This window comes from Arvicanthis niloticus, chromosome 9 (assembly GCF_011762505.2).
Source record: "Arvicanthis niloticus isolate mArvNil1 chromosome 9, mArvNil1.pat.X, whole genome shotgun sequence".
Classification (NCBI taxonomy): domain Eukaryota; kingdom Metazoa; phylum Chordata; class Mammalia; order Rodentia; family Muridae; genus Arvicanthis; species Arvicanthis niloticus.
This window is the reverse complement of record NC_047666.1, coordinates 61,373,118-61,398,722: the sequence shown is the minus strand read 5'-3', so window position 1 is coordinate 61,398,722 and position 25,605 is coordinate 61,373,118. Positions and strand designations below refer to the sequence as shown.

General features: G+C 37.5%; 1 protein-coding gene across 1 annotated transcript in view; it reads right to left on the bottom strand.

Annotated features, from left to right (window-relative positions):
- Positions 1-1,736: 1,736 nt before the first annotated feature.
- The window catches only part of LOC117715300 (vomeronasal type-2 receptor 26-like), a 36,869-nt gene continuing 13,000 nt past the window's right edge, over positions 1,737-25,605 (bottom strand). The window contains exons 4-6 of the mRNA XM_034512053.1: positions 13,951-14,175; positions 10,795-10,918; positions 1,737-2,629 (exon numbers count right to left, since the gene is read on the bottom strand). Of these exons, the coding sequence (XP_034367944.1) occupies positions 1,737-2,629; positions 10,795-10,918; positions 13,951-14,175 (1,242 nt within the window). The remainder of the gene's footprint in view (positions 2,630-10,794; positions 10,919-13,950; positions 14,176-25,605) is intronic.

Below are 25,605 nucleotides of genomic sequence, written 5' to 3'. Positions count from 1 at the left end.
ATAATTTTAAACAAACACATTGAATACAAGTGTTTCTATGCCCATAAAGTAATACATTTGGAACAAATTTTATTTTACCCGTATCAAAGTGGATTCCAATAGAAACTTCTGTGCTGTTTTATTGGCAAATAGAAGCAACTCAGTCCAATATAAGTTTACATAAGTGAAAGATAAACAATAATTGAGATGCAAAGTAGAATCAGAATATTTTAAGTATTACTTGATCTTAAAGTATTTAATATTACAGTGTATAAACACACTCTAGATTTAAAAAAATATGGAAGATATAAGTAAGTCTTATTCTAAAACATAAATGAAACCACTGTACTAGCTGGTTTTGTGTGTCAATTTGACACAGGCTGGAGTTATCACAGAGAAAGGAGCTTCAGTTGAGGAAATGCCTCCATGAGATCCAGCTATAAGGTGTTTGTTCAATTAGTGATCAAGTGGGGAGGGCCCATTGTGGATGATGACATCACTGGGCTTTTAGTCTTTAGTTCTATAAAAAAGCCAGCTAAGCAAGCCAGGGGAAGCAAGCCAGAAAGTAACATCCCTCCATGTTCTCTGGATCAGCTCCTTTTTCCTGACCTGCTTGATTTCCAGTTCTGAATTCCTTTGGTGATGAATAGCAACACGAAAGTGTAAGCTGAATAAACCCTTTCTTCCCCAACTTACTTTTGGTCATGCTGTTTTGGGCAGGAATAGAAACCCCAACTAAGACAAACACTTTGGTCATGTAGCCATTTCTGAGCATGTTTCTAACTATGGTTGAGAAGTGATTCCTTCCAATGTTGCAAGCTCCAACTTGAGTTTGCCCTTGGCATTATCTGGCAATCATGTTGGAAGCCAGTTCTTGGCTAGATAAAAGCAAATACCTGAAATGTCACATGGTCTAGGATGCACAATTCCATGATTCTCCACGTCGTGTGGAGTCCCCGGCTTTATACCTCTTTTTTTTCCCCTCACATCTACCATCAGAAACATTCCCTCCTTGAGAGTAGATTCCGATGGGTGTAAATGATATCAGTCTTACTATGGGAAGACCATTTGAAACTCCTAACTCTAATAGATAAAACCACTTCCCATGAAGGCTGTTTGCTCTCTTGGGAGACTCTCTATCCAGTGATGTGTTGAATATCTGCAGTGTAAAGATGTTTGTGTTTCCCCTGGGACTCTGCCTAAGCTCTCAAATATGTTGTTCCAGCTGAGCATGAAGAAGAGCACAAAACCCACCTAAGACTCTGAAACTTACATACTGTGTTGTCTTGTTGGTGAGGCCCTTCAGAAGGGAGAAGCAGAGACCATGAAATTTCTGTTACAGAACTCGTGATTACATTGAAATTAATTTGTATTGAATATAATGTGTTGCCCTGCTAACAGAGAGGAAGCACATGTTTAAACATCTGTTACTTTTGTTTTCACAAATGATATACTCTCATTCTTAAACTTACTCTTTCCCAGTCCTGTTACATTCTGTTTAAAAAAAAAATGAGAAAACTGTGATTTAAAGAAACATCTAATAGACACACCAAAAGTCACATATAGATAATTATCTAACTTATGGTGGCTCAGTTCACTGAGCCTGGTTTGCTCCAAGGATAGCAGGGACACAGAATAAAATTTTGGTTACTGTTGTTTGGTGAAATACATTGACTTCACACCACTGTTGAATAATACTACACGGTTCATTTCACACATATCACAAAAAAATTTCTTTGTCTTACTTAATGAGGAAGTCATTTAAACAAATTCTTTCTAGAATGGCCACCTGACCTCAGTAAGATCACATAACATTTGGGAAGAAATATACAGCCCAGTAAGCCAGCACTGGAGGCCAGAATTGAAAGAATTTCCACAGCCACCATGGTTTTGCCTTTGGAGCTCAGGTAAGCAGGTACAAAAGAAATCCACACACTGCAGAAAACCAGCATGCTGAACGTGATTGGTTTTGCCTCATTGAAGCTGTCAGGTAGCCTTCTTGCCAGAAAAGCAATAAGCAAGCTCAGACTGGCCAGAAAGCCCAAGTATCCCAGAACACAGTAGAAAGCAAGGGTAGACCCCTCATTACACCAGAGGATGATTTGCCCAATCTCTGACTGCATGTCAACGTCAGGGAAAGGGGGATATGTTCCCAGCCAGACTGCACAGATGCACACTTGAATGATGGAACCACAGCACACTATAGCATTTGAGAGTCGGGTCACCATCCACATTTGTAAGGTGCTTCCTGGTTTGATGGCTTTGAAGGCCACAACCACAATGAAGGTCTTTGCCAAGATAGCAGAAACAGCAACAGAAAATACAACCCCAAACATCACTTGTCTCAAGACACAAGTGACTGTGCTAGGTTGGCCAATGAATAGCAATGAGCAAAAGAAACAGAGCATTAGAGAAACTAGGAGGAGATAACTGAGATTTCTGTTATTTGCTCTGACAATGGGTGTGTCCCGATAGTGGATAAATAATCCTAAAATCATGGCTGAAAAGGCAGCTAAACTAATGGCCACAGAAGTCAAAACAGCTCCCAGAGTATCTTCATGGGACAAAAATGTTGTAATTTTAGGGAGACACTGATTCCTCTGCTTATTTGGATACTGATCTTCAGGACACTTGATGCATTGATCCTTATCTGAAAGTGTGAGAGATTGGTTTATTACATTCCACACATCACTCTACAGATGTACTTATGGGACATATATCTTGTGCAGAACAATTGTTGAATTCTAAAGGAAATATCCCTGGTTATATGCACTGAGTCATAATACTGGAAAACAATAGATGAATAGGTGAACTTTTTCTCATGAGAAAAAAATACAGATACAGTATATCCTTAATATATTCAGAAATTGAGTAGACTTTGATGTGCTTATAAAAAACAAAGAGATATAGAATGTTCTGTTGGTGTGTGTTGTGAGGTATGGGGGTAGGGTGTTATCTCAGCAGGCCCATGTGGAGGCATTCCTTTCTCCTGAGGGACCAGCCACAAGACTCATATAGTATAGAATAGCATTTATTCAGGGCATGGGGAGGGAGGTTAAGAGGGTAGTAGAGGCAGAGAATGGCAGAGAGAGGGAGAAAGTAGAGAATAAGAGGCAGGCCACAAGCATGTGGAAAGAGGGGGAAGAAAAGGGGAAGGGCAGGGGACAGAAGGATCAAGAGATTAAGAGAGAGCAAGAGAGCAAGAATGTAAGAGCGGGCGAAAGAGAGAGAGAGAGAGAGAGAGAGAGAGAGAGAGAGAGAGAGAGAGAGAGAACAAGCAGCCCCCTTTAGAGTTGGCCAGGCTTGCCTGACTGTTGCCAGATAACTGGGGAGAAGCATACTTGACTGTTGCCATGTGACTGTGGAGGTGGAGTTTAGACCGAATGTTAAGAGACTTGAACAGTATGAGAGAATCAGAAGTGTAGAAATGATGTTGAGAAGAAATCAGTCAACATGAAAATTACATTTGATTCTTATAAAAGAAAAAGTTCATTTTGAAGCTTTTACTATTTTTTGTCATCATTTATTAAAATAGTTTATTACTTGAGATATCATACAAACATATCATGTGTTTTGATAAAATCCACAATCAATTTCCAAACATATCATGTGTTTTGATAAAATCTACAATCAATTTCTTCCCCCTGCAACTCCTCTCTAACAATTTTTTCTCCCATCTTTACTCACTTCTTTTTTTTTTTTTTTTTTTTTTTGTTAGCCCACTGAGTTCACTGAGTTCACTGAGTTCACTTAACACTGGCTGTATACATATCAATACAGGGCCATCTACCATAACATGGGAAACATATAAGGAACACATATCTGAAAAAAAAAAAAAAACAAGCGAACAACAACAATAAACCTGACTCTTTTTCTCCAACACCCATCAACTGATAATAGCTTCTAGCTAGGTGTAAAAGTTTGTGATCCTGTACCCCATCCATGCTGGGATTTTGTGTGTCTTGATCTGGCTTGATCTGGTGCATGCTTCTGTGAGTTTATGTGCTCAAGGACCCTGTCATGTCTGACAAATTCTGCTTCCCTACAGATACTCCTCTCTGTCTCTTACTACCTCTCTGCCTTTTCTATCACAATGACCCTTGGAGCTCTTATATCTGCAAGTTCTTGGTTGTTATGATAGAAGTTACCAGGAAACATCTAGGAGAAGCTAAAAACTAGCAGGTAACCTTTTAAGATGTTTTCACCATGGACTGTAAAATCACCATGGAATTGCCCTTCTAGGCAAGACTGGAGGAATTATATATGAGGAAAGAGTCCTGTTATTAATATGCTTTTCCTGTTATACATACATAAACACACATACACACAGAAACACACACACACACACACACACACACACACACATATATATATATATATATATATATAATCACTAGCTATTAACCCATTAACCCTTTTGGGTGGATTTATGTAGATTAACAAAGATGCACTCTATTGTAGTGATTCTATAAAGACAAATAGATGATTTTTTTAATTTTTAATGATGATTTTGTAAGAATCCCTAAAACTATACTAGTAATTATTAAGCCCCATATAATAGGACTGTTATTAAGACCACTCTAAAATTAAAACTGCATTGAAAACTTTGCCAGTCTTCAAGTGTCACCAGTTAATTGCTTCTGAGATAGAAAGCAGGCATCTACAAGTTAGAACACATTCCAAGAGGTTGTAAAAACAATTAACTAAAGGTCATGAAAAGGGAACTAATGATTTAGTGTAAGTGATAGGACAGAAGATAATATATTGACTTGGTTTATTTATACAAAACTTCAATAATAACTTAGTCACAAAAATTATAGATTTTAAATTTCAATGAACCTCTAGTGCAAGTCACAGATACTGAATGCTGAATTTTAGTGAACATATATGTAAACAATCTCTGTTTCAATAAGCTTCTTATTGAATTTGTAATTTGAATTTATGTTTGCACTTTTAGTGAACTTTTGTAAAAGAGGACATGGTTGGAAAAAACATGTGATCTATCCCCCTAGAAACAGTGCAAAAAACTAGGAATGAATACCTTATAGGCCATGATTACATCAAAGCAGGAGGAGAGAGCAAGAGAGGAAGAAGGACAACAGAGTAGAATAACTTAGAAATTAAAAGGGAACTTAGAAATTAAGAAGAAATTTTTAGAGAGAGAATTTTTGGAGGAGAGAATTTTTTGGAGAAGAACTTAGAAATAAATATTAAAATCACCTTTCCGAGTATCCCTTTTTCTTTCTTTCTTTTTTTTTTTTCCTGTTTTAATTAACCACAGTTCGAAGCCTTATAAACTGTTTTCTCAATGAGCCAATACAGAAAGTGGTATCAGGAGTGTAGTACATTTAAGGCACATTGTGAAACCTTTCAATATCTATACACATCTGTTTAATATGGTTCACATGTGGGTAAAGCAAGTGCACTTTCATTCTATTTTAATTGCTAGAATTTACCATTTTGAGGAGAAAGTCACTTTGATTAAACCATTTTTTTAGATACTGAAATAGATTATAATGAAGCATAAAACTTTTATGAATCTACCTTTTAATTGTCAACATTGCACATTACAATTCTCTAAACCCTAAACATAATTAAATGTCAGAAAATGTCATGTAGGTTTTTTCTGGTAATGATTTGTTAATTATTCTACAAAGGCATTTTAAAAAAATCTTCAGAAATTATATTCTTTGTGTTAGGAACTTCACATTTTCAGACTGTAATAGTTAAGTAAGACTTTGCCCTCTCTGTACACTCTTCATTTTCAGGTCATTTGAACATAGTTGAATAGTTCCAATATAATGATAATGAAACAGTCTCAAATGCATATATTTGCTGGATAATGCCTAGAAGAGAAAATGAGTTCACTTATGTAAAACATACAAGTTTATTTGATTGATATTGGTCGATGAAGTGGGGAACATCTATATTTTAGTTTTCAGTTTTCATAGGTAATCTTGAGTAAGTCTTAAATCAGCAGTAAGTGCTCCTAGAATCACTAATCACTTATTTTTTCCTGAGACTTTTATTAGTAGACTGAGAGTCTCAGCCTCCAAGTTCCTGTAGAGATAAAAACAAAGGCTACTTTATTTAATCCCCAGCTGTTTTACTATGAGGTGGTAAACACCAGAGGCTGCAGTTTCTGGCCTCAAGAGGAACTGAGAGAGGCAGGCCAGCTAGCACTGCAAAGTAACTAAGCCTTAACACAGGTATATGTCTTATTGAAACACAACCCTAAATATCTCACAATATCAAGTCTTGACCTCCCCCAACACTCTTTCTCCCCTCACCTACCTTCAAGAGAGAACCAGACTGTCAAAGCAGGCCTAAAAAATAAAACTTCGTAACATTTACTGACGTCTATGTTTAGGAACTGTGGCATTTCCTTTTGTTCCTTTGATTTCAATTTTACCATAGGTTGTATCATTGTTTTAGAAATAATGCCAAAGGCAATACAATTTAGGTGGATAGTTTACTTCAAATAAAAAATGTTTGATTTGGTGACTTCCTTAATATCCTTTCTTGATTGGACATTGATTAGAAGTTTATTAATGGAAAAATAATTTTGCACTTAATATCAATAAATATTCATTATATATATTTAAGTTACCTGAATTTCCTGAAGTTTTACAGAAAGATTTAATTATTTTCTTCACATATTGTGTTTTAAAAAGGACACAGGTAAAAAATACGTCTTTGAATAATTAAGACAAATGCAGTGGAATGGTAAGTCTTTTTTACTAAGCTTAGACTTTATTCACTCTGAAAGACACTTTTAGAAAAATCATTACACCGAGGCACCATACTGCACACCTGTAATTCTAGCACTCAGGAGGGTTAACAGCCAGCCTGGTCTACATCCCATATTCTTAGCCAGGCCAGATAGATTTTACAGAGAGACATTTTCTCAAAAGAAGAAAAAGAAGGAGGAGGAGAGGAGGAGGAAGAGGAGGAGGAGGAAGAGGAAGAAGAAGAAGAAGAAGGAGAAGGAGAAGGAGAAGGAGAAGGAGAAGGAGAAGGAGAAGGAGAAGGAGAAGGAGAAGGAGAAGGAGAAGGAGAAGGAGAAGGAGAAGAAGAAGAAGAAGAAGAAGAAGAAGAAGAAGAAGAAGAAGAAGAAGAAGAAGAAGAAGAAGAAGAAGAAGAGGAAGAGAAAATAAACCAAACAAAAAGAAGGAAGGAAGGAGAAAAAACAATAGCATATTCAATTGTAAGTTTATATGTCACAAAAATTTTCTAAAAATACCAGCAAAGTATTGACCATTCTGTATTGTTAATTTCTCTTCCAAGAGTGGTTCAAATCAGGCTTATCCAGTGGTATACAGAGGTTGTTTTCAGGGATAATGGGTTCTTTGTAGTCATGAACCAAACTCAGTGTTCTTGGCTATCAGTTCTTCTCATTCTCCCCTTTGACTCTGAAGAATATATCATTTGACATTGGTGGTTTGAAGAAAAATGATACATAGGAAATAAAACTGGTTGGACTCCTACAGGAGAATAGATGCAATGTTCTTAGAAGCATATAGTAAAGTATTAGCAGCCCTGAAAAGCCAGTGGGGCATAGAAGACAGATTTGAATCTATTAAGAGGGAGAAGGAAAGGGAGGCAGGATCAGGTATGGGATGAGATGAGGATGATTGACAGTGTCAGGGAATGGAATGGAAGTGTATAGCAATGGGGGAAGAGAAACTGAGGGTAGCCCTCAGAAAGTCCCAGATGCCAGAAAAGAGGCTCCTAGGACCTATTTGCTGTAATACCCAACAAAGGGGAAGAAGAACTTATAGAGACCATATCCAGAGGTTAGGCAAGGCCATGGTTGAGGGATGGGGTCACCCACTCATCTCCAAACTTCTAACCAAGAATTGCTCCTGTCTAAAGAAAATAATGGGACAGAGTGTGGAGCAGGGACTGAAGGAAAGGTTATCCAGAGACTGTCACACCTGGGGATCCATCCCATATAAAGACACCAAACCCAGACACTATTGCTGATGCCAAGGAGTGCTTGGTGACAGGAATCTGATAGACCTGTCTTCTGAGAGGCTCTGCCAGAGCCTAACAAATACAGATGCGGATCCTTGCCGCCAACCGTTGTACTGCACTGGAACCCCAATGGAGGAGTTAGGAAAAAGACTGTAAGAGGTAAAGGGGTTTGCAAACCCTTAGGAAGAACAGCAATATCAACCAACCAGACTAACCAGAGCTGCCAGGGACTAAACCACCAACCAAAGAGTACACATGGAAGGACCGATGGCTCCAACTGCATATGTAGCAGAGGAAGGTCTTATCTGGCATCAATGGGAGGAGAGGCCCTTGGTCCTCTGAAGGCTAGATGCCCCAGTGTAAGGGAATTCCAGGTTGGTGAGATGGGAGTGGGTGGGTGGGAGAGGGAGTACCCTTATAGAAGCAGGGGAAGGGGCGATGGGATAGGAGGTTTCTGGAGGGGAAAGTGGGAAAAGGGATAACAATTGAAAAATAAATAAATAAATAAATAAATAAATAAATAAATAAATAAAATACCCAATAAAAAGAGAGGTGGTGGTGACCAAGGAGAAACTCCTTCCTACCTCACTTGTCCCTTGTCATCTAGGGCAGGAAGAAGAGCTGTCTCTGGGATTGTGAGAGTGGGAGAACTAGACATGTCCCTCACCAGCTTCAGCACATAGGACAGCAGTCTCTGAACCTGACCTGGGCAGCAGGGTAGAGCTGGCCCTCCTAGTAGGAGTTGCTGGTGACCTGGCATCAAGGGCATAAAAGCCAGAAAGCTGGTGGGCTACTATCTCAGATAATTTTCAGGTACAGATTCAGTGCTTTGAATTTGCTCACTCCCATCTCTACCACACTATGAACAGCTGGAGTGCATGAAGAGGCTCCTCCTACATATCCAAAAGTATAGGAACTCATGACACTGGACAACAACAGGATATCTGAGAGGATTCCCAGTGAGGTTCCAGTTTGATAGAGTACCAGCAGCCAGAGGCTCAGAGCAGACCAACAAGTCATTGCAGTGAATATTGGTAAGCAAAGAGGTGTAGACATAAGAATATACCCTGGGACTCACTGTGACACATTTCAGCTTCCACAACAAGTTTTTTTTGTTGTTGTTGTTTGGGGAAGGAGGATGTTGCAAGGGCAGTGTATGGACACAAGGGGATGGGAAGCTGAGACGGATTGGGGTGTAGGATATGAAATTCGCAAAGACCCAACACAAAGTTAATAAATAAAAAGTATAAAGAACAAGGACTTGGTAGTGCATGTCTGTAAGCTCAGCATTCAGGAAGTAGTTAGTCTGGCCTACCACTTTGCTACGAAAAAAGCAAAGAGCATCATTTTAAACAGACTTTGGTAAGTACAGATTTCATTCAGGAGAATAAGATGGACATGACAAAATACCTGCTTTGAAATAGATGTTATATGTGAAGTAAGGATACAAAAAAAAAAAAAAAAAAAAAAAAAAACTGGAAGGAAGCATTGCTGCTGTACTCTGGGGAGGCTTTGCAATTAGAATCATTTTGAGGAAGAAGTGACAGGTTGACAGCCAGAGAACAGTGGGAGGAGCATCCCTGCACATCACCGACAGCCCCAAACATCAGTCACAGCCCTAAGCATCACTCATCCTTTGAGATCTCTCAGTGCTTGATTATACAGTGGCCTCATGCTAGCTTGCAGTACGAGGAAACACACAACGAGAGCTCCCACAAGAATCAAAGTAATTACAAAGGAAAAGTATTAAATCATATGGCAAATACTTATTTAGTCATAAACAAATATTTATGGAGTTTCTACTAACCATAGGAAGTGGTCCCAGGGTCCCAGGGTCCCAGGGTCCCAGGGTCCCAGGGTCCCAGGGTCCCAGGGTCCCAGGGTCCCAGGGTCCCAGGGTCCCAGGGTCCCAGGGTCCCAGGGTCCCAGGGTCCCAGGGTCCCAGGGTCCTAGGAAAGGAGTGCTGTATCTGTAATCAATATCACTGTGATACAATGTTTTTAGCAATTTCTCTTATTTAACAACTCTGTATTTTATCTCAGCTGTCTCTAGGTTGTATGATCATAGTGATTTATATATTTTCTCTGAAATTTAATTTCTTTGTGAGTAAAATGTTGATTATTATTAGTATTTATTTTAAGTATGAAATAAGGTCATTCTTTATAATGCATCTCATAGTTTAATGTATACAGGGAGCACTAACTGTTTACAGTATACAGAGAATGCCAACTTTACTTATTAGTACTGCTAAAGCTGTAATAAGCCAATAGCGAAAAGCAGGGGTACAAAGAAAAGAAACTATACTCATTGCAGACATGCAGAAGACAAAGCTTTGCCAGATGCAGGAGAATACTCCCGTGGTCTTAGTCACCCAGGAGACTGAGCCTGGACGATTGCTGAAGCCTAGGGGTTTGAGACAAATCTGGTCCAACCAATTCACCAACCAATAAGGAAACAACCAACAGCAACAAAAATGACTGGGACAAACTCAAAATTTTTGTTTGTTTGTTTGATTTTTGGTTTGTTTGTTTGGTTTTCAAGACAGGGTTTCTCTGTGCAGCCCTGGCTGTCCTGAAACTCACTCTGTGAAGCAGGATGGCCTTGAACTCAGACATCCACATACTGAGAGTTGGGATTAAAACCTTTGCCACCTCCACCCAGTAAGAACTTGTTTTAAACTATTGAGAGTTAGCCACAAAAATATAACTGTGTCTTCAGGTGTTGTGTTACTCACCCCTATCCCATGGTGCATCACTTCCACTCAGAATCATTTCAAGAAATGTCCACATTAAGAACCATTTCCAAAAATTTCCACATTCATATTCATTTTATAAATACCTGTTTCATTTGCAATCTCTCCATCTGGACACAGGACACAATCAAAACAACAGAATGGTTTCCCCTCAACAGGTGTTTTCCTAAATCCAAGTGGACAACTTTGACTGCAGACAGATACAGGAGTCTGTGTAGGGGACATGAGAGGAGGGAAAGCAGTCAATACACGACATTCAGTATTGGCATCCAGATGGTAGATTTCAGCAGGACAGCTGTATACTGTAACAACAAAGAACTACCATCCTTTTACCATCCTTTTAGAGAGTGTGAAGCCAAAGTGTGTTTCTCTCTTTCTTTCTCAATCTCCCCCCACCCTCTCTTGAACTCTTGTTTTATTTTATTTCATTGACCTGGTATTTTTATTTTTATATAATATATTTCATTATATTTAATATATTTTTTAAGTTTGACTAGATTTAAATCATGTTTTTCAACTCCCCCAAGTCTGTCCAGATCCTCTCCTTCTATTAACCTACATAAATTTAAGTTCTTTCACAAAAATTAAACTGAAATCCCAAAAAACAACAAATCACTCAAAACCTAGAATATAAAATACAAAAGCACCAAAAATTCCAAAGCAAAACAAAAAAACAAAAGCCATTAAACCTTAACCAAATATATATGTATATGTATTTATATATATTGTGGATTCCCTTCTTGTGCCACCCAAGACTTGCCTTGGTGTGGTTGATATACTCAATATCTTTCACTGGAGAAAACTTCTCAGGTCTCTTGAAGATTATAATGTTCCCTATTACTATGTATCACTTCTATTTATCACATTACAGAGATGTTAAGGGTGAACAGTTTCAATAATAATGTGCATATAGTTTTAAATTTTATATACAGAAATACCTGTCACAGGATATTTAATCATACTGTGAACCCTGAGAGTCTGTTATTTACTGAAAAAACATCCTGCTTCTAGTTGTAGCATGGTGCAGCCCAAATAAAGAAGGTAAAGTTAGCTTGTAGAAGCAAGCACACAGATTTGAAAGCAACTTCTAATTGAGGGGCAAACAAAGTAACAAATCAGAAACAGATTTTACAGAATGAATAAGAGATAGGATACATTCAGCTCTCATAAGAATAGACATGAAAAAGAGGCAACTTGCTGGTGGCCTACTTCTTGGGTCCTGATGTGGAACACAGAGAAAACCTCTGTCTATTAACTCTCTCTTACTGTTATGGGGCCCAGAAACTAGTGATTTCTGGTAATTTAATTCTCTCTTACTTTTCTGGGGGTAGAAGCTGATGGCTTTTGTCAATTAACTTGGTTTTGCTCCTCCTAGGCCAAAAGCTGATAACTGCTTGCAACTGGCTCCTGCTAATAGCAGGAGAGGATTAAGAAAAGAAATTTAGTTACTTAAACTCTTCATTCTTTGACTCCTGAGACTCTTGTTAACCAAGAAAGAGGCTCTTGTTTCTTCCTGAACAAGAGAGAGGAGAGAGAGAGAGAGAGAGAGAGAGAGAGAGAGAGAGAGAGAGAGAGAGAGAGAGAAAGAAAGGAAAAATGAAAGAATGGAAGAAAGAATGGAAGAAAGAAAGAAAGAAGGAAGGAAGGAAAGAAAGAAAGAAAGAGAAAGAGAGAAAAGGAGAGAAATGGAGAAAAGGAATTAGGGACACAGAGAAACATTCATTGGGAGAAGCAGAAAGGGGCTGCACCAAGCTGGTAATTTGCTTTCAGTTTTTTTTTATATCTTTTTAGTTACAAAATCTTCTGTGCAAGAAAAAATTACCTCATACATAAAATGTTAAACAAAAGGGAATTACAACAGAAAGGAGATTGTAAGTTCAAAGCTGCGTTTCATTGTTTAAGCTCATTATAACTTCAAAGCAACAGTTTCATATGGCCTTGCTTTTTTACAGTGAAAACCTGTGACCTATTTCTTGGATCTATCATTGATAAATGCTTTTTCATTGATCAGTATTTTGTTCCAGTCCTGTTATTTTTTCACTAGTGCAATCAGTCCATGATACACAAAGGAATAGAGAGCTCTATTTACAACCTTTATTCTATAGGGCACTTGAGAATACTTCTATCAGTTCAGCTCCCTAAAATCATTATCGGCATTTAGGAAATCATCAATTCATCTAAACAGCATTACTACATGGAAGTATACTTTCATATTGATTCCTCAGGAAATCTTCCCAATAGGATGTGTAAATACCCAGGAAATCATTAAGCTGTGTAAACGGGGAGAAAAGAAAACCAGTGTCTGAGTCAAAGTCCCTGTGGTCTTTGCCTTTCAGAGTGTACCAATTGTAGCCACACAATACTGTGGGATATCTCCAGAAAACTTACTTGCTTGCCCTAGCCTTTCCTAGATGGCTTCTGTCAACAACTTAAGGGGGCAGTGCATGAGGGTTGGGGGCAATTTTAATGGAACAGTTGTACAGAGACAGGTTATAAGAAAACAAGCTACATGAAGGTAAAGACAGAGCCAGTCAGGATTTGAAAAGGAGCCAAAAGGTTGGAACATATTGCCAAAGTTAGTATGAAGCCAAGAAGAGCAAATTTAGCCAGACTGAAAGAAATCAGATTGAACCAGTCAGTCAGCTTGGAGAAGAGTTTAAGCCAGAATAAGTGAGTTGAACCAGCCAGCCAGAGTTCAGAAAGAGGTAGAGAGGGTGAGCTTATTCAGCAGTAAGTCTCAAAGGTAGTAAACTTTCTAGGCCTAGAATAGATTGTAAGGAGTCTAGAAGCATCCAGAAATAGGCATATGCTAGCAGATGGAGACAGTATACCTCAGAGATGACAATTAATTTCATGAAAATAAAGGTTGTATTTATAAATTCTTATTTGCAGAGAACATTTTTCATCTGCACATCTTTATTTTATTTATCTACTAAAGGCAGTTACTTCCACTGAAAACTTGACTATCTAGAAAACTGCTAAAGATTTTTTCTTTTTTTTCTTACTAGGTAGGCCATGGGTGTATATGATAATTACAAAGGTTAAACTATCTGAAGAATTAATCCAAAATAAATCAGTTATTCTTACAATGATTCTGCAGGCAGAAAATTCTGGTATTTGGCATTGGAAAGGACAAAGTAAGGAATTCTTGGCCTGATGACACTCAGCAGTCCCCTTAACACTGTTCTCTGAGGAATTCTACTCTGAAAACAGCACACAGTGCTGACTTCAGAGATACTCACCTGATTGAGGTGTTCACCCCAAGTTATGAGTTTGTCATTTAAGGAAAGATGCTGAACACTCTGAGATTCAAAGACAAACTCGCCAACTTTCACTTGAGCTTTGGTACCGCTCTGCAGAGACTGGTAATTAAGGATGTCAAGCTTGGTTGCTGAAACCTCCTTGCTCACAATGGTCTCCTCATTAGAGCTTCTACCAAGTTGGCCCTTTTGTAAGAATGGATGAAGCTAAAAGAGAAAATAAATGTTAGAACTTGCACTGTAAGTCACTGAGATGCAAATAAACCTGGTTACTTTAACTGCCCTCTTTTTCACTAACTGTGTTCCTATAGTTTTGATTTTTGGTTCTGTTTATCAAACATTTATCATGAAGCTAATACATGCCAGCAGTAGGGCTATAGGTAGGCATTAGCACTGTCATATTCTATTTTCTACCACTACCTTTGCCTTACAGAAGCTTTTGAATTTAATGAGATCCCATTTGTCTATAGTTGATCTTAAAGCCCAAGCCATTGGTGTTATGTTCAGGAAATGTTCCCCAGTGCCCATGTGTTTGAGGCTCTTTCTCACACTACCACCACGATTCAGATTTGAAAACTGAACTTTTTGCAGTCACTGCCTAATGAAATGAGGACTCTTTCCAGATTTTAATTTTTGTGAAAAATAAGAATAATTTGAATGAGATGTTTAAACTTTTTGCATTATAGCTTTTAAAGAAAAATACCTTTTTCCTTTCACAAATTATAAATTACTTACAAAAGGTTCAATGAAAAAAAATTTCAGCTTTTAAAATATAAAAGTTGCAATTAAAGTGGGAGGGGAAAGCAGAACACATGTGATGTAGAAGTGTAGAGAATCATGTGATATAGTCCTGCAAAGATGGATGTGAGTCTGAGAGAATAGAGTGGTGTAACTTAACCAAACCTGAAGATACATGAAGAAGAAGTCACAAGTAAAACTAGAACTTTAAGCTAGTTAGAAAGAAAAAAAATGTAATTTAAAAAGAAGTTGAACAGAGGAATTATAGTTTATTATAAAAAAAGTCCCTGCAGCAGATGGGGATACTTCCCTGATAGGAAGCCTCCAAAAGACCCCACTACTATACTACTATGTAGGTTATGATCATTGCCCTTGGTTACACTTATAAAGCAGATAGTGAGACCATATTGCTGAAGACAGCACAGACCCTGGCAGCAGGATACTGTAGCTAGACTGGAACTAAGCTGAAAACTTTCTCCCTGTAGTCTGTTCTGCTTGTCTGTCTGTCTGGCACATTTCACACTGGCAGAAGCTGATGGGGATGAAAAGTCAGCATAGGGCTTTCCCAACTCTGGACCTTGCATTCTATAATACCAACTTCCCAGACATGATGTGCATACTGGAAAAACACTGGCACAACTGTTATGGGTATAAATAACTGCCTGCTGATTATATTTGAGAACTTCTGTACAAAAGGGACTCATGCCTGTTACTGCAAACCTACTCAAGATCCATGTGGTGAGATCAGAAGTCCTATGCATGAGTCTACTTCTGTTTTGCTAAGAAGACACATTACTGAACTGCCTCCTGCATATTTACACACAAACAATAATTTTATTATAATAATAATAGAATAATGCTATTGTCAGATTGTATCAGAAAATCTACTCTTTGCCAAGAATATCAGTGCTTGGGAAAATAAATGACCACTTAGTGGTCATATTGAAATGTGACAGCCATGTGACTGTTCTCAAAGCACAGGAGACATTGTGAAAGAGGGGATGGAGAGAATGCAAGAGCAAGATGCTGGGGAAGAGGTCCAGGAAATGCTGTCTTTTAGCTGTGACATGGTCATGGGACTTGCAAGCTTATGGTAGCTAAGTTTGTCTGTATAGCACCAGCAAAATATTAGGCCCATAAAAGATTTAATCACAGATAAATTAGGGGGCTCAGAGGGTCCAGTCCCACACATGAGCTCTGTTACCAACCAAAGGATTTTGGAGGAGAGGAAGTCACTGTCATCAGAAATACTACCACTTTTGAGTTTCTTCTACCCTATTGGATAGCTGCATACTCATGCCCACATGAAAGGCCCTGTGAGTCATAAATCCAGTGAGTCATGAAAGAAAAAAACAAAACAAAAGTCATGAATGTAGGATAGGGGCTTGGTGGAAGAGGAGGGTCTCTGAAGATGGAGAGAGATGAGGGAGGGAGAGAGGGAAATGGGTATGAACAAAAGGTATTATGTACTTTTATGCTTGGATGTAACTGACAATGAATAAATTATTTTAATAGACAATATATGATGGATGTAAAACCAACTACATGCAAACATAATCTAAACTACAAAGAAGCAAACAAACAATTATCTGACGAAATAAGTGAAAAATAATCCTTCCCTAGAGAGGAAGATGATTTATTTTAAGATTGAATCAGCAAAATCATCCTCTTAAATGAAGGGCAAATGAATGTGAACTGAGATAAAAATATGCAGGAGTAAAATTTCATTCATGTTTCAGTCTTGTAACAATGCTAAAGGAAACTTTCAGAGAAAAGGAAAATTGTATAAGCTAGAACATTAAATTGGTATAGTGACAAGAATAGCAATGAAGCAGAATACCATAGTAAAATTGAGCATTGTATTTTCTTTATTTTTCTAGTAGGATATAATCTGCTCAAAACCACAAAGTGAATACAATAGCACATGGCTACATCTTTAAATAAATGAAAGACTTAACAGCAGTGTTAAAATAAATAGGAAAGAGGAAGCAGAAGGGTTGCTGAATGTGCCAGCATTGCTGACAAGCAGTATTTTTAGTAATGTCTTGAACACATTAGAAAAACACCAGAATTTTTTAAGCATACCTGATATTCTAAGAGAAAAGTAGAATAGAAAATATTCAATTAAATATAAGTAAGTCAGATAAAAAGATGACAAAAAGGGGTCAACTGCCCCCACATAGATAATTCTCACATGATAGTCATCAATTTAAGGTGAGTTTATTAAATATATGAATTTACAACAGAAACAAATTGGAGTAAAATATAATACCCAAACAAAAAGAAAGCTGCCAAGATTTTATTGTGTGTTAGTTAACATGAAATCCGCAGGGAGAGTCAGTGTCCCTTAGCAAGGCAGGAAGTGCAAGCTTACCCCTGCTAGAGTGCACGGTCCTAAACCCATACATATACACGTAGACCTAGGTAGACTAACTGAACTTAAGTAAATAGAGCAAATGTAGCTGAGATGAGAAGTGGTATGGATATGGGATGAGATGTAGAAGAGGGAACATGGGGTGCATTAGATCTAAACACATTGTGAACAAGTATGAAATTCTCAAACAATAAAAATGAGTGAGAAAGTCAACAATAGATTACCAAGGCATGCAGGAACATACTGTGCCAACACTAATCAAAAAAACTTTGGAATTAGTATATTAAAGAGAGACCAAGTAGCCTTCCTAACTTTCCAGAAGTTAAAGGGGACATGAGAACAATAATTAAGATAAATAGTAAAACAAAACAAACAAACAAACAAACAAACAAACAAACAAAGAATGCTCACTAGAGACTCTAAAAGCCAGAAGATTCTGGGCAGATGTCAAATAGAACCTAAGAGAATACAAATGGCAGCCCAGGGTACTATAACCAGCAAAACTCTCAATTAACATAGATGAAGAAACAAGGTATTCCATGACAAAAACAAACTTATACATTATCTTTCCACAAATGTAGCCCTACAGAGGATGGAAAACTTCAACACAAGGAGGGGAACTACACTGTAGAAAAAGCAAGAAAATAATCTTTCAACAAACCCAAAACAAGATAGCCACACAAACATAATTACAGCTCTAACAACAAAAATAACAGGAAGCAACAATTACTCATCCTTAATATCTCATAACATCAACAGACTCAATTTCCCAGTAAAAAGACATAGACTAATGGACTGGATACCTAAAGAGGACACAGCATTTTGCTCCATGCAAGAAATGTACCTCAGAGACAAAGACAGAGAAAAAGGCCAGAAAAAAAAATTTCAAGCAAATTGTCCAAGAAACAAGCTGGAGTAGCCATTCTAATATTGAATAAAATCATCTTTCAACCAAAAGTTATCAAAAAAGATAAGCAAGGACACTTCATATACATCAAAGGAAAAATCTACCAAGAAGAACTCTCAATTCTGAATATCTATGCTCCAAATGCAAGGGCTCCCACCTTCATAAATGAGACTTTACTAAAGTTTAAAGCACACATTGCACCTCACACAATAATTTCAATATGCCATTCTCAACAATGGACAGACAGATCATGGAAACAGAAACTAAATGGAGACCCAGTGAAACTAACAGAAGTTATGAACCAAATGGATTTAACAGATATTTATGGAATATTTCATCCTAAAACAAAACAATATACCTTTTTCTCAGCACCTCATGGTACCTTTTCAAAATTGACCATGTAATCAATCACAAAACAAGTGTCAACAGATACAAGAGATTGAAATAATTCCATGCAGCTTATCAGATCACTACGGACTAAGGCTGGTCTTCAACAGCATCAAAACCAACAGAAAGCCCACATATACATGGAAGCTGTATAACACCCTACTAATAATAACTTGGTCAAGTAAGAAATAAAGAAAGAAATTAAAGACTTGCTGAAATCAACCAAGTAGAAACAAAAAGAACCATACAAAGGATCAACAAAACCAGGGGCTGGTTCTTTGAGAGAATCATCAAGATAAACCCTTAGCCAAACTAACCAGAGTGCACAGAGATAGTATGAAAATTAACAAAATCAGAATTGAAAAGGGAAACATAGCAACAGAAACAGAGAAAATTTTAAAAATCATCAGATCCTATTCCAATAAAACTGGAAAATCTGGATGAAATGGACAATTTTCTAGACAGATACCAGGTACCAAAATTAAATCAGGATCAGATAAACCATTTAAACAGTCCCATAAACCCTAAAGAAATAAAAGCAGTCATTAAAAGTCTCCCAAACTCCAAGGATGCTCAATTTCTTCTTAGAATCCACGACAGGAAGCTGTCAGGAGCAGACAGGTCTCTAATCAAAATGAACATTAATATAGAAATATTTGTAACGTCAATTCTATGGACTTCTGACATTTTGAAAATCAACTATCCATGTAAGTTAACCTGGACTGTTGTCAGTTAACTCCTCTCAGCTATTTCTAAATAAAATATGGAAAACACCCTAACAATAAACTCAAAGCCATGAATTTTTTTATAATCCCTTAACTCATAGGCTAACCGTCCCAAATCAGTTAAAAAAGTTAAAGAAGGACTGGGTCTAAGCCTTGTATTCCTAAATGTGTTATACAGGCACAGTGCCCATGAAAGTATCAATATTCATCTCACTTTTATATCAATAAGAAGCTCATACCAATGAAAACCTTAAATTTGAAATCAAAGTAAATTTTGTACCATTTGAGAAATTATAACTCCAGTTGTGCAGTGACAGCCACTAGGCAAGAATTGCCTCTTTCCATCTACAGACAAATTACTGTCCAGAAAAGGACACACTTGCAGAATAGTCGACTGATTATATCTGCCTAGACAGAGTAATCAGCCCTTAATAGTTCTGCATCACTAAGGTCTGTCAGATGATTCTGGGCCAGAAGGCTGAAGATTTGATGCTCCAACGTTCAGTAGTATAGGGGCTTTCCAGGTGTTCAGCGGTCTCTATAAATTGGCTAAGTTTTAGAAGCCATGCTTAGTGCTTCCCATAGTTTCAGTTAACTCAGTCATTCTGGATTTCTGATGGGGTTGAAAACCTATAGTCTCATAGCCAATCCTGGCTATTTACTTTGAGAGAAAAGATCTGAGTGGATGGTTTTCAGCTGCCATTCATTCTAAAGCCGAGAAAAAAGCCAGGTTTAAAACTAAGTGTTTTAGTTAAGAGAGATGACAGAGGTTCTGGTTAGTCAACAAAATGATGAACTGGGTATTAGGACTATCTTGTACCTCACTGGTACAATTAGGAATAATTATGTTCTAATTGCATTTTGAGAGAAAAGTTTTATTTTAACAGGAAGGGTGAAGCTAGGTGATGCAAGGGGGTGGGGCATGGAGGCAGATGTTCAAGTGTCTCCACCAGTCAAAGATAGTTGATATATCTAGGTTGGGTATTGGGTTACACTTCTGATTGAGCATTACCAAACTTATAAAGCCTTTGATACATTTAAATATATATATATTTAATATATATATTAAATATATAATATAATTAAATATATTAAATATATATTTAAAAATATATAAATATATTAAAAATATATATTTAAAAATGCATAAAAGCAAAAAGGAAAAGGGGGCATGGGATAGGGGTTTTCTAGGGAGGGGAAATGGGGAAAGGGGATGGCATCTGAAATGTAAATAAAATATAAAATAAATAAATAAATAAATAAATAAAAGTGAAAAAAAAGTCCCCCAAACAAGAAAAGCCCAGAACCAGATGGGGTTAGTGCAGAATTCTATCCGTCTTTCAAAGAAGACCTAATACCAATACTTTTCAAACTATTCCACAAAATAGAAACAAAAGGAACACTATTTAATTCTCTCTATGAAGCCACAATTATGCTTATACCTAAACCACATAATGACCCAACAAAGAAAGAGAACTTAAAACCAATTTCCCTTATGAATATCAATGCAAAAATACTCAGTAAAAGTTTTTCAAACCAAATCCAAGAACACATCCAAACATTCATCTATCATGATCAAGTAGGCTTCAACCCAAGGATAGAGGGATGGTTCAATATATGGAAATCAAAGAAGTCCAAGTAGATCAAGGATCTCCATATAAAACCAGATACACTGAATCTAATAGAAGAGAAAGTGGTGAAGAGCCTTGAACACATGGGCACAGGGGAACATTTCCTGAACAGAATACCAATGGCTTATGCTCTAAGATCGACAATAGAAAAATGGGACCTCATAAAATTGCAAATCTTCTGTAAGGCAAAGGACACTTCAGTAGGACAAAACAGCAACTAACAGATTGGGAAAAGATATTTACCAATCCAATATCTGATATATCCAATATCAGATCTGATATATACCAAAAACTCAAGAAGTTAGATTCCAGAGAACCAAATAACCCTTTTTAAAATGGGGTACAGAGCTAAACAAAGAATGCTCAACTGAGGAATACTGAATGACTGAGAAGCACCTAAAGAAATGTTCAACATCCTTAGTCATCAGGGAATTGGAAATCAAAACAACCCTGAGATTCCACCTCACACCAGTCAGAATGGCTAAGATCAAAAACTCAGGTGACAGCAGATGCTGGCAAGAATGTAGAGAAAGAGGAACACTCCTTCATTGTTGATGGGATTGAAAGCTGGTACAACCATTGTGGAAATCAGTCTGGTGGTTCTTCAGAAAACTGGACACAGTAGTACCTGAGGACCCAGCTATAACAATTCTGGGCATATACCCAAAAGGTGCCCCAACATATAACAAAGACACATGCTCCACTGTGTTTATAGCAGCCTTATTTTTAATAGCCAAGCTGGAAAGAATCCAGATGTCTTTCAACAGAGGAATAGATACAGAAAATGTGGTACATTTATACAGTGGAGTACTACTCAGCTATTAAATACAGAGCCTTCATAAAATTCTTAGGCAAATGGATGGAACTAGAAAATATCCATTCAGCTATAGACACCTTATTTTTTTATATATATATATAAAAGCCAGAAATACACCATGGATAAAAGAAAGCATCTTCAAAAATGGTTCTTTCTAACTGGATGTTTTCATGTGGAAGAATGCTAGAAAGATTCATATTTATTGCCCTGTAAAAAAAAACTCAAGGCCAATTGATAAACACAACATTAAAACAGACACACTGAACTTGATTGAAGAAAAAGTAGTGAATAGCATTGAACATATATATAAAACTGCCTGTATTATGAGTGCTAATTACATTCCCCGTAATAGTGTTTATGTGATTGAATCTACTGCAGTTAGCTTCTGGGAATCTGCCCCCAGTTGTATCTGATTGGTAAATAAAGATCCTGACAACCAGTGGCTGGGGATGGCTGAGAGAGGTGAGACTTTTAGGATTCCTTGGTTAAGGACAGGGAAGACAGGGAAGCATAAAAATCATACCATGCCTGGACAGGTAAAGAGAAGAGATGCCATGCCTGAGAAGGTATGGACAGGACAGGAGGACACAGCTGCCACGTAGGAGTAGAAAGAGTGTGGCCCAAGAGGGCTGCCCAACTGGGTCCAGAGCAGCCAAGGTAAAATATAAAATGTAATAAATGATAATTTGGGATTTTGGAGGGAGGTGGATTAACCACATGGAGGTTAGGGAATGGTCCAGCCATTGAGCTATTTAAGGAATATTAAAATATAAAGGCTGAGTGTGTGTCTTTCTTTTGAGAACCCAGAACTTTGGTGAAGGTAATGTGAAACATGCTGCCAAAATTTACTTAATTATTTTAATTCTGTACATATTAGTACAGGAGATAACTTTCTAAACAGAACACTGATAAAGCAATGAATAAATGGGACCTCATGAAACCAAAAAGTTTCTGCAAGGCAAAGAACAACTTCAATAAGACAAAATGGCAGTCAGAAGAATGGGAAAGGAGTCTTACCAACTCTAAATCTCAGGGAGAGCTAATATCCAAAATATATAAAGGACTAAAGACACTAGTCATCAACAAACCACCAATCTAACTTTTAAAATTATGTACAGAGATAAACAGAGAATTCTCAATAGATGAATCTCAATGGTCTGAGAAGCATTTTAAAAAATATTCAATATCTGTCAGGAGCCATAATGGGACAAGCTAATAACTAGCAGGTGATCATCCTGAAAAGGCCTGCCTTGGATTATTATATAATCTGAGACAGGTGTGACTTTGTTCAGCAAGGCTGTAAGAGACTCATTTTTAGAAAAGATTCCTGCAATTAATATCCTTTTCCTATTACTATTAAACAGATATAACAATCGCTAAGTAATAGCACACCATTTGGGGCAAATCTCTGCAGTTCCACGAAGATGTACTGTCTTGTATTGACCTGTATAGACAAATAGATGACTTCTTAAGTCTTAATGATGATCCTATAAGAATTCCTAAAATTATACCAATGATTATTAAACTCTTTTATAATGGGACTGCTACTAGGTCTTTTCCTGATAGTCAAAACAGCGATGAGAACTCTGCCAGTCTCCCAAGTGTCACCAGTTAATTGCTCTTAGATAGTAACCAGACTTTCTCCTACTCAGAGCACATTCCAAGAGGTTGTAAAACAATTAACCAAAGATCATAAAGAGGGAAGTAAGGATTTATTATAGGTGCTAGAAGAGAAGATAAAATATTGACTGGGTATATCTATACAAAACTTCACTAACAACTTTGCTATAGTTTTAAACCTTCAGTGAACCTGTGGAGCTAGACAGATGATGGATGTTTAGCCAGATAATTATTACTAATGGATATGCATGTAAACATTCTGTGTTGTAAAAACTTCTATTTCAATTTATGATTTGATTTTTGGAGTGAACTTGTGATGTGTCTTGTAACATGTGATCATGTGTTCTGAAAGATGTATAAGTATTGAGGACAAAGAGATGAGAGGCAGATAAAATAGAGAAATAGAATAGAATTTTTTCCCTTTCTCCAGATAGAGTAAAATTTTTCCCTTTCCCTGCTTAGGATCGTTCTGCTTTTCCCCTTAGATAGCTTTCATAGGAAACTTTTAACAACTTAGTAATAAACGCTATAACCACATCTCTAAGTGTCTTTTCTTTCTGCGACTTCAGACTAGCAGGTGTAAGTTAGAGTCCAGCAGTTCTGCTGAGATAGAACAAGATAGAAAGTCCATATTGCCTAATCCTCTGCTGTTAGGCTACAGGTGTTATTACCTAAGCCTGCAGTCTTATACCCTCAGAAGGAGCAAGAACTTTTTAGGACTTTTTAGAAGTTATCATCAGCATTTCAGTACTGGTCAGAGAGCCAGAAGCCCTGAGACCCTCAGACTTTAAAGCCATCACCAGAGTCCTACTCTGTACCTTTGCCACTACCCTCTCCAGGCTGGGAGGCTCCCAACAAATATCTTTATCCATTAGGAAAATGCAAATCAAAACTACTTTGAGATTCCATCTTACACAAGTCAGAACAGCTAGATCAAAGATACAAGTGACAGCTCATGATGTGGATATGGAGCAAGAGGAACACTCCTGCAATGATGGAGGGAGGGCAGATTTCTACAGCCACTATAGAAATAAATATGATATGTGGGTCCTCAGAAAGTTGGGAATTGATCTACTTCAATACCCACCTATACCACTCTTGGGCATATACCCAAAGGAGAATCCATCTTACCACAAGGACACTTGCTCAATTAGTTCATAGTGGCTTTATTTTAAATAGCTGAAAACTGGAAGCAACATAGATGATTCTCAACTGAAGAATGGAAAAATGTTGTACAATTACACAATAGAATACTACTACTCAGCTATTAGAAAAATGACGTTGTAAAATTTGCAGGCAAATGGATAGAACTAAAATATGTCGAGAGTGGAGAACCCTAGTAAGACAAACATGGCATGTGTTTACTTATATGTGGTTGTTAGCTGCAAAGTAAAGGATAATCATATTACAATCAACAGACCCAGAGAGGCTAAGTAACAAGGAGGACTCTAGGGGGGTCCCATGGATCTACCTGAGAAGGAAAAATAGAATCGATTTTCTGGGTGGAGAAGGGAGTGGGTTGAGATGGGAACAGGAAGAAAATAGTTTGGGGAAGGAGGTACAGAGGGAGAGTAGAGAACATAGTAATACCTGTTTCTCTATGCATAAAAACCCTTGCTTGAGAGCTACAAAATACACAAAGATTCAAAGTGCCTCTGTGTTTGTTTCTGTTTGTCACCACCAAATCCTTACCCACTTAGTCTTCACGCCAGGGACCCTACACCCGTCTGGGGTGGTCCGTGGCACACATCAGCCACTCCAGGGCAGATCTCATATCCAGGAGTAGTTAGTTGGCCAACAAATAATGAAATCCCCGGGTCTTTTGGTGTGTGCTTTAATTTTGGTTATAGTTAGTTTGGCATTGTGTTTTGTCTTAATCTTTTTGGGTATGATTTTATTTTGTTTTTCTGGTTTTGAGGGGCTTGTTCCCATATTGAGTTTTGGTTAGTTTCTTGAGAAATAACTTATGGTAGGTAGGAGGCAGGGATCTGGATGAACTTGAGGCAGAAGAAGAAAATCAACCTAGTACAGTTAAAATTTTAAAATTGTTTAAATAATAGAATATAACCAAAATGTGATAATGGTCAGGGGATGACTATAAGAAACAGGATCTTCTGACCTCTGTAGGGAGCCGTGCATATGAGCTCATAGCAGTTTTAATAGCTTTCACAAGACATAACAAGCCCAAGCCAGGCCAAAAAAGTTGAGCATTAAGTCCCACCCATAGCTGAATGACACTGGCAATTGTTAGCTACTGGAGAGAAGGGTCAGTGGTGTTTAATAATGTAGCCTCTAGAAAGTTGGCCATGCTCCAGCAGAACACTAAATATCCAAAATTATTGAGGCAGCATTAATTGGTCTTGATGGTTTTTAAGAGGTTAGAGTGAAAATCGTGGTGGAGATATATATATATATATATATATATATATATATATATG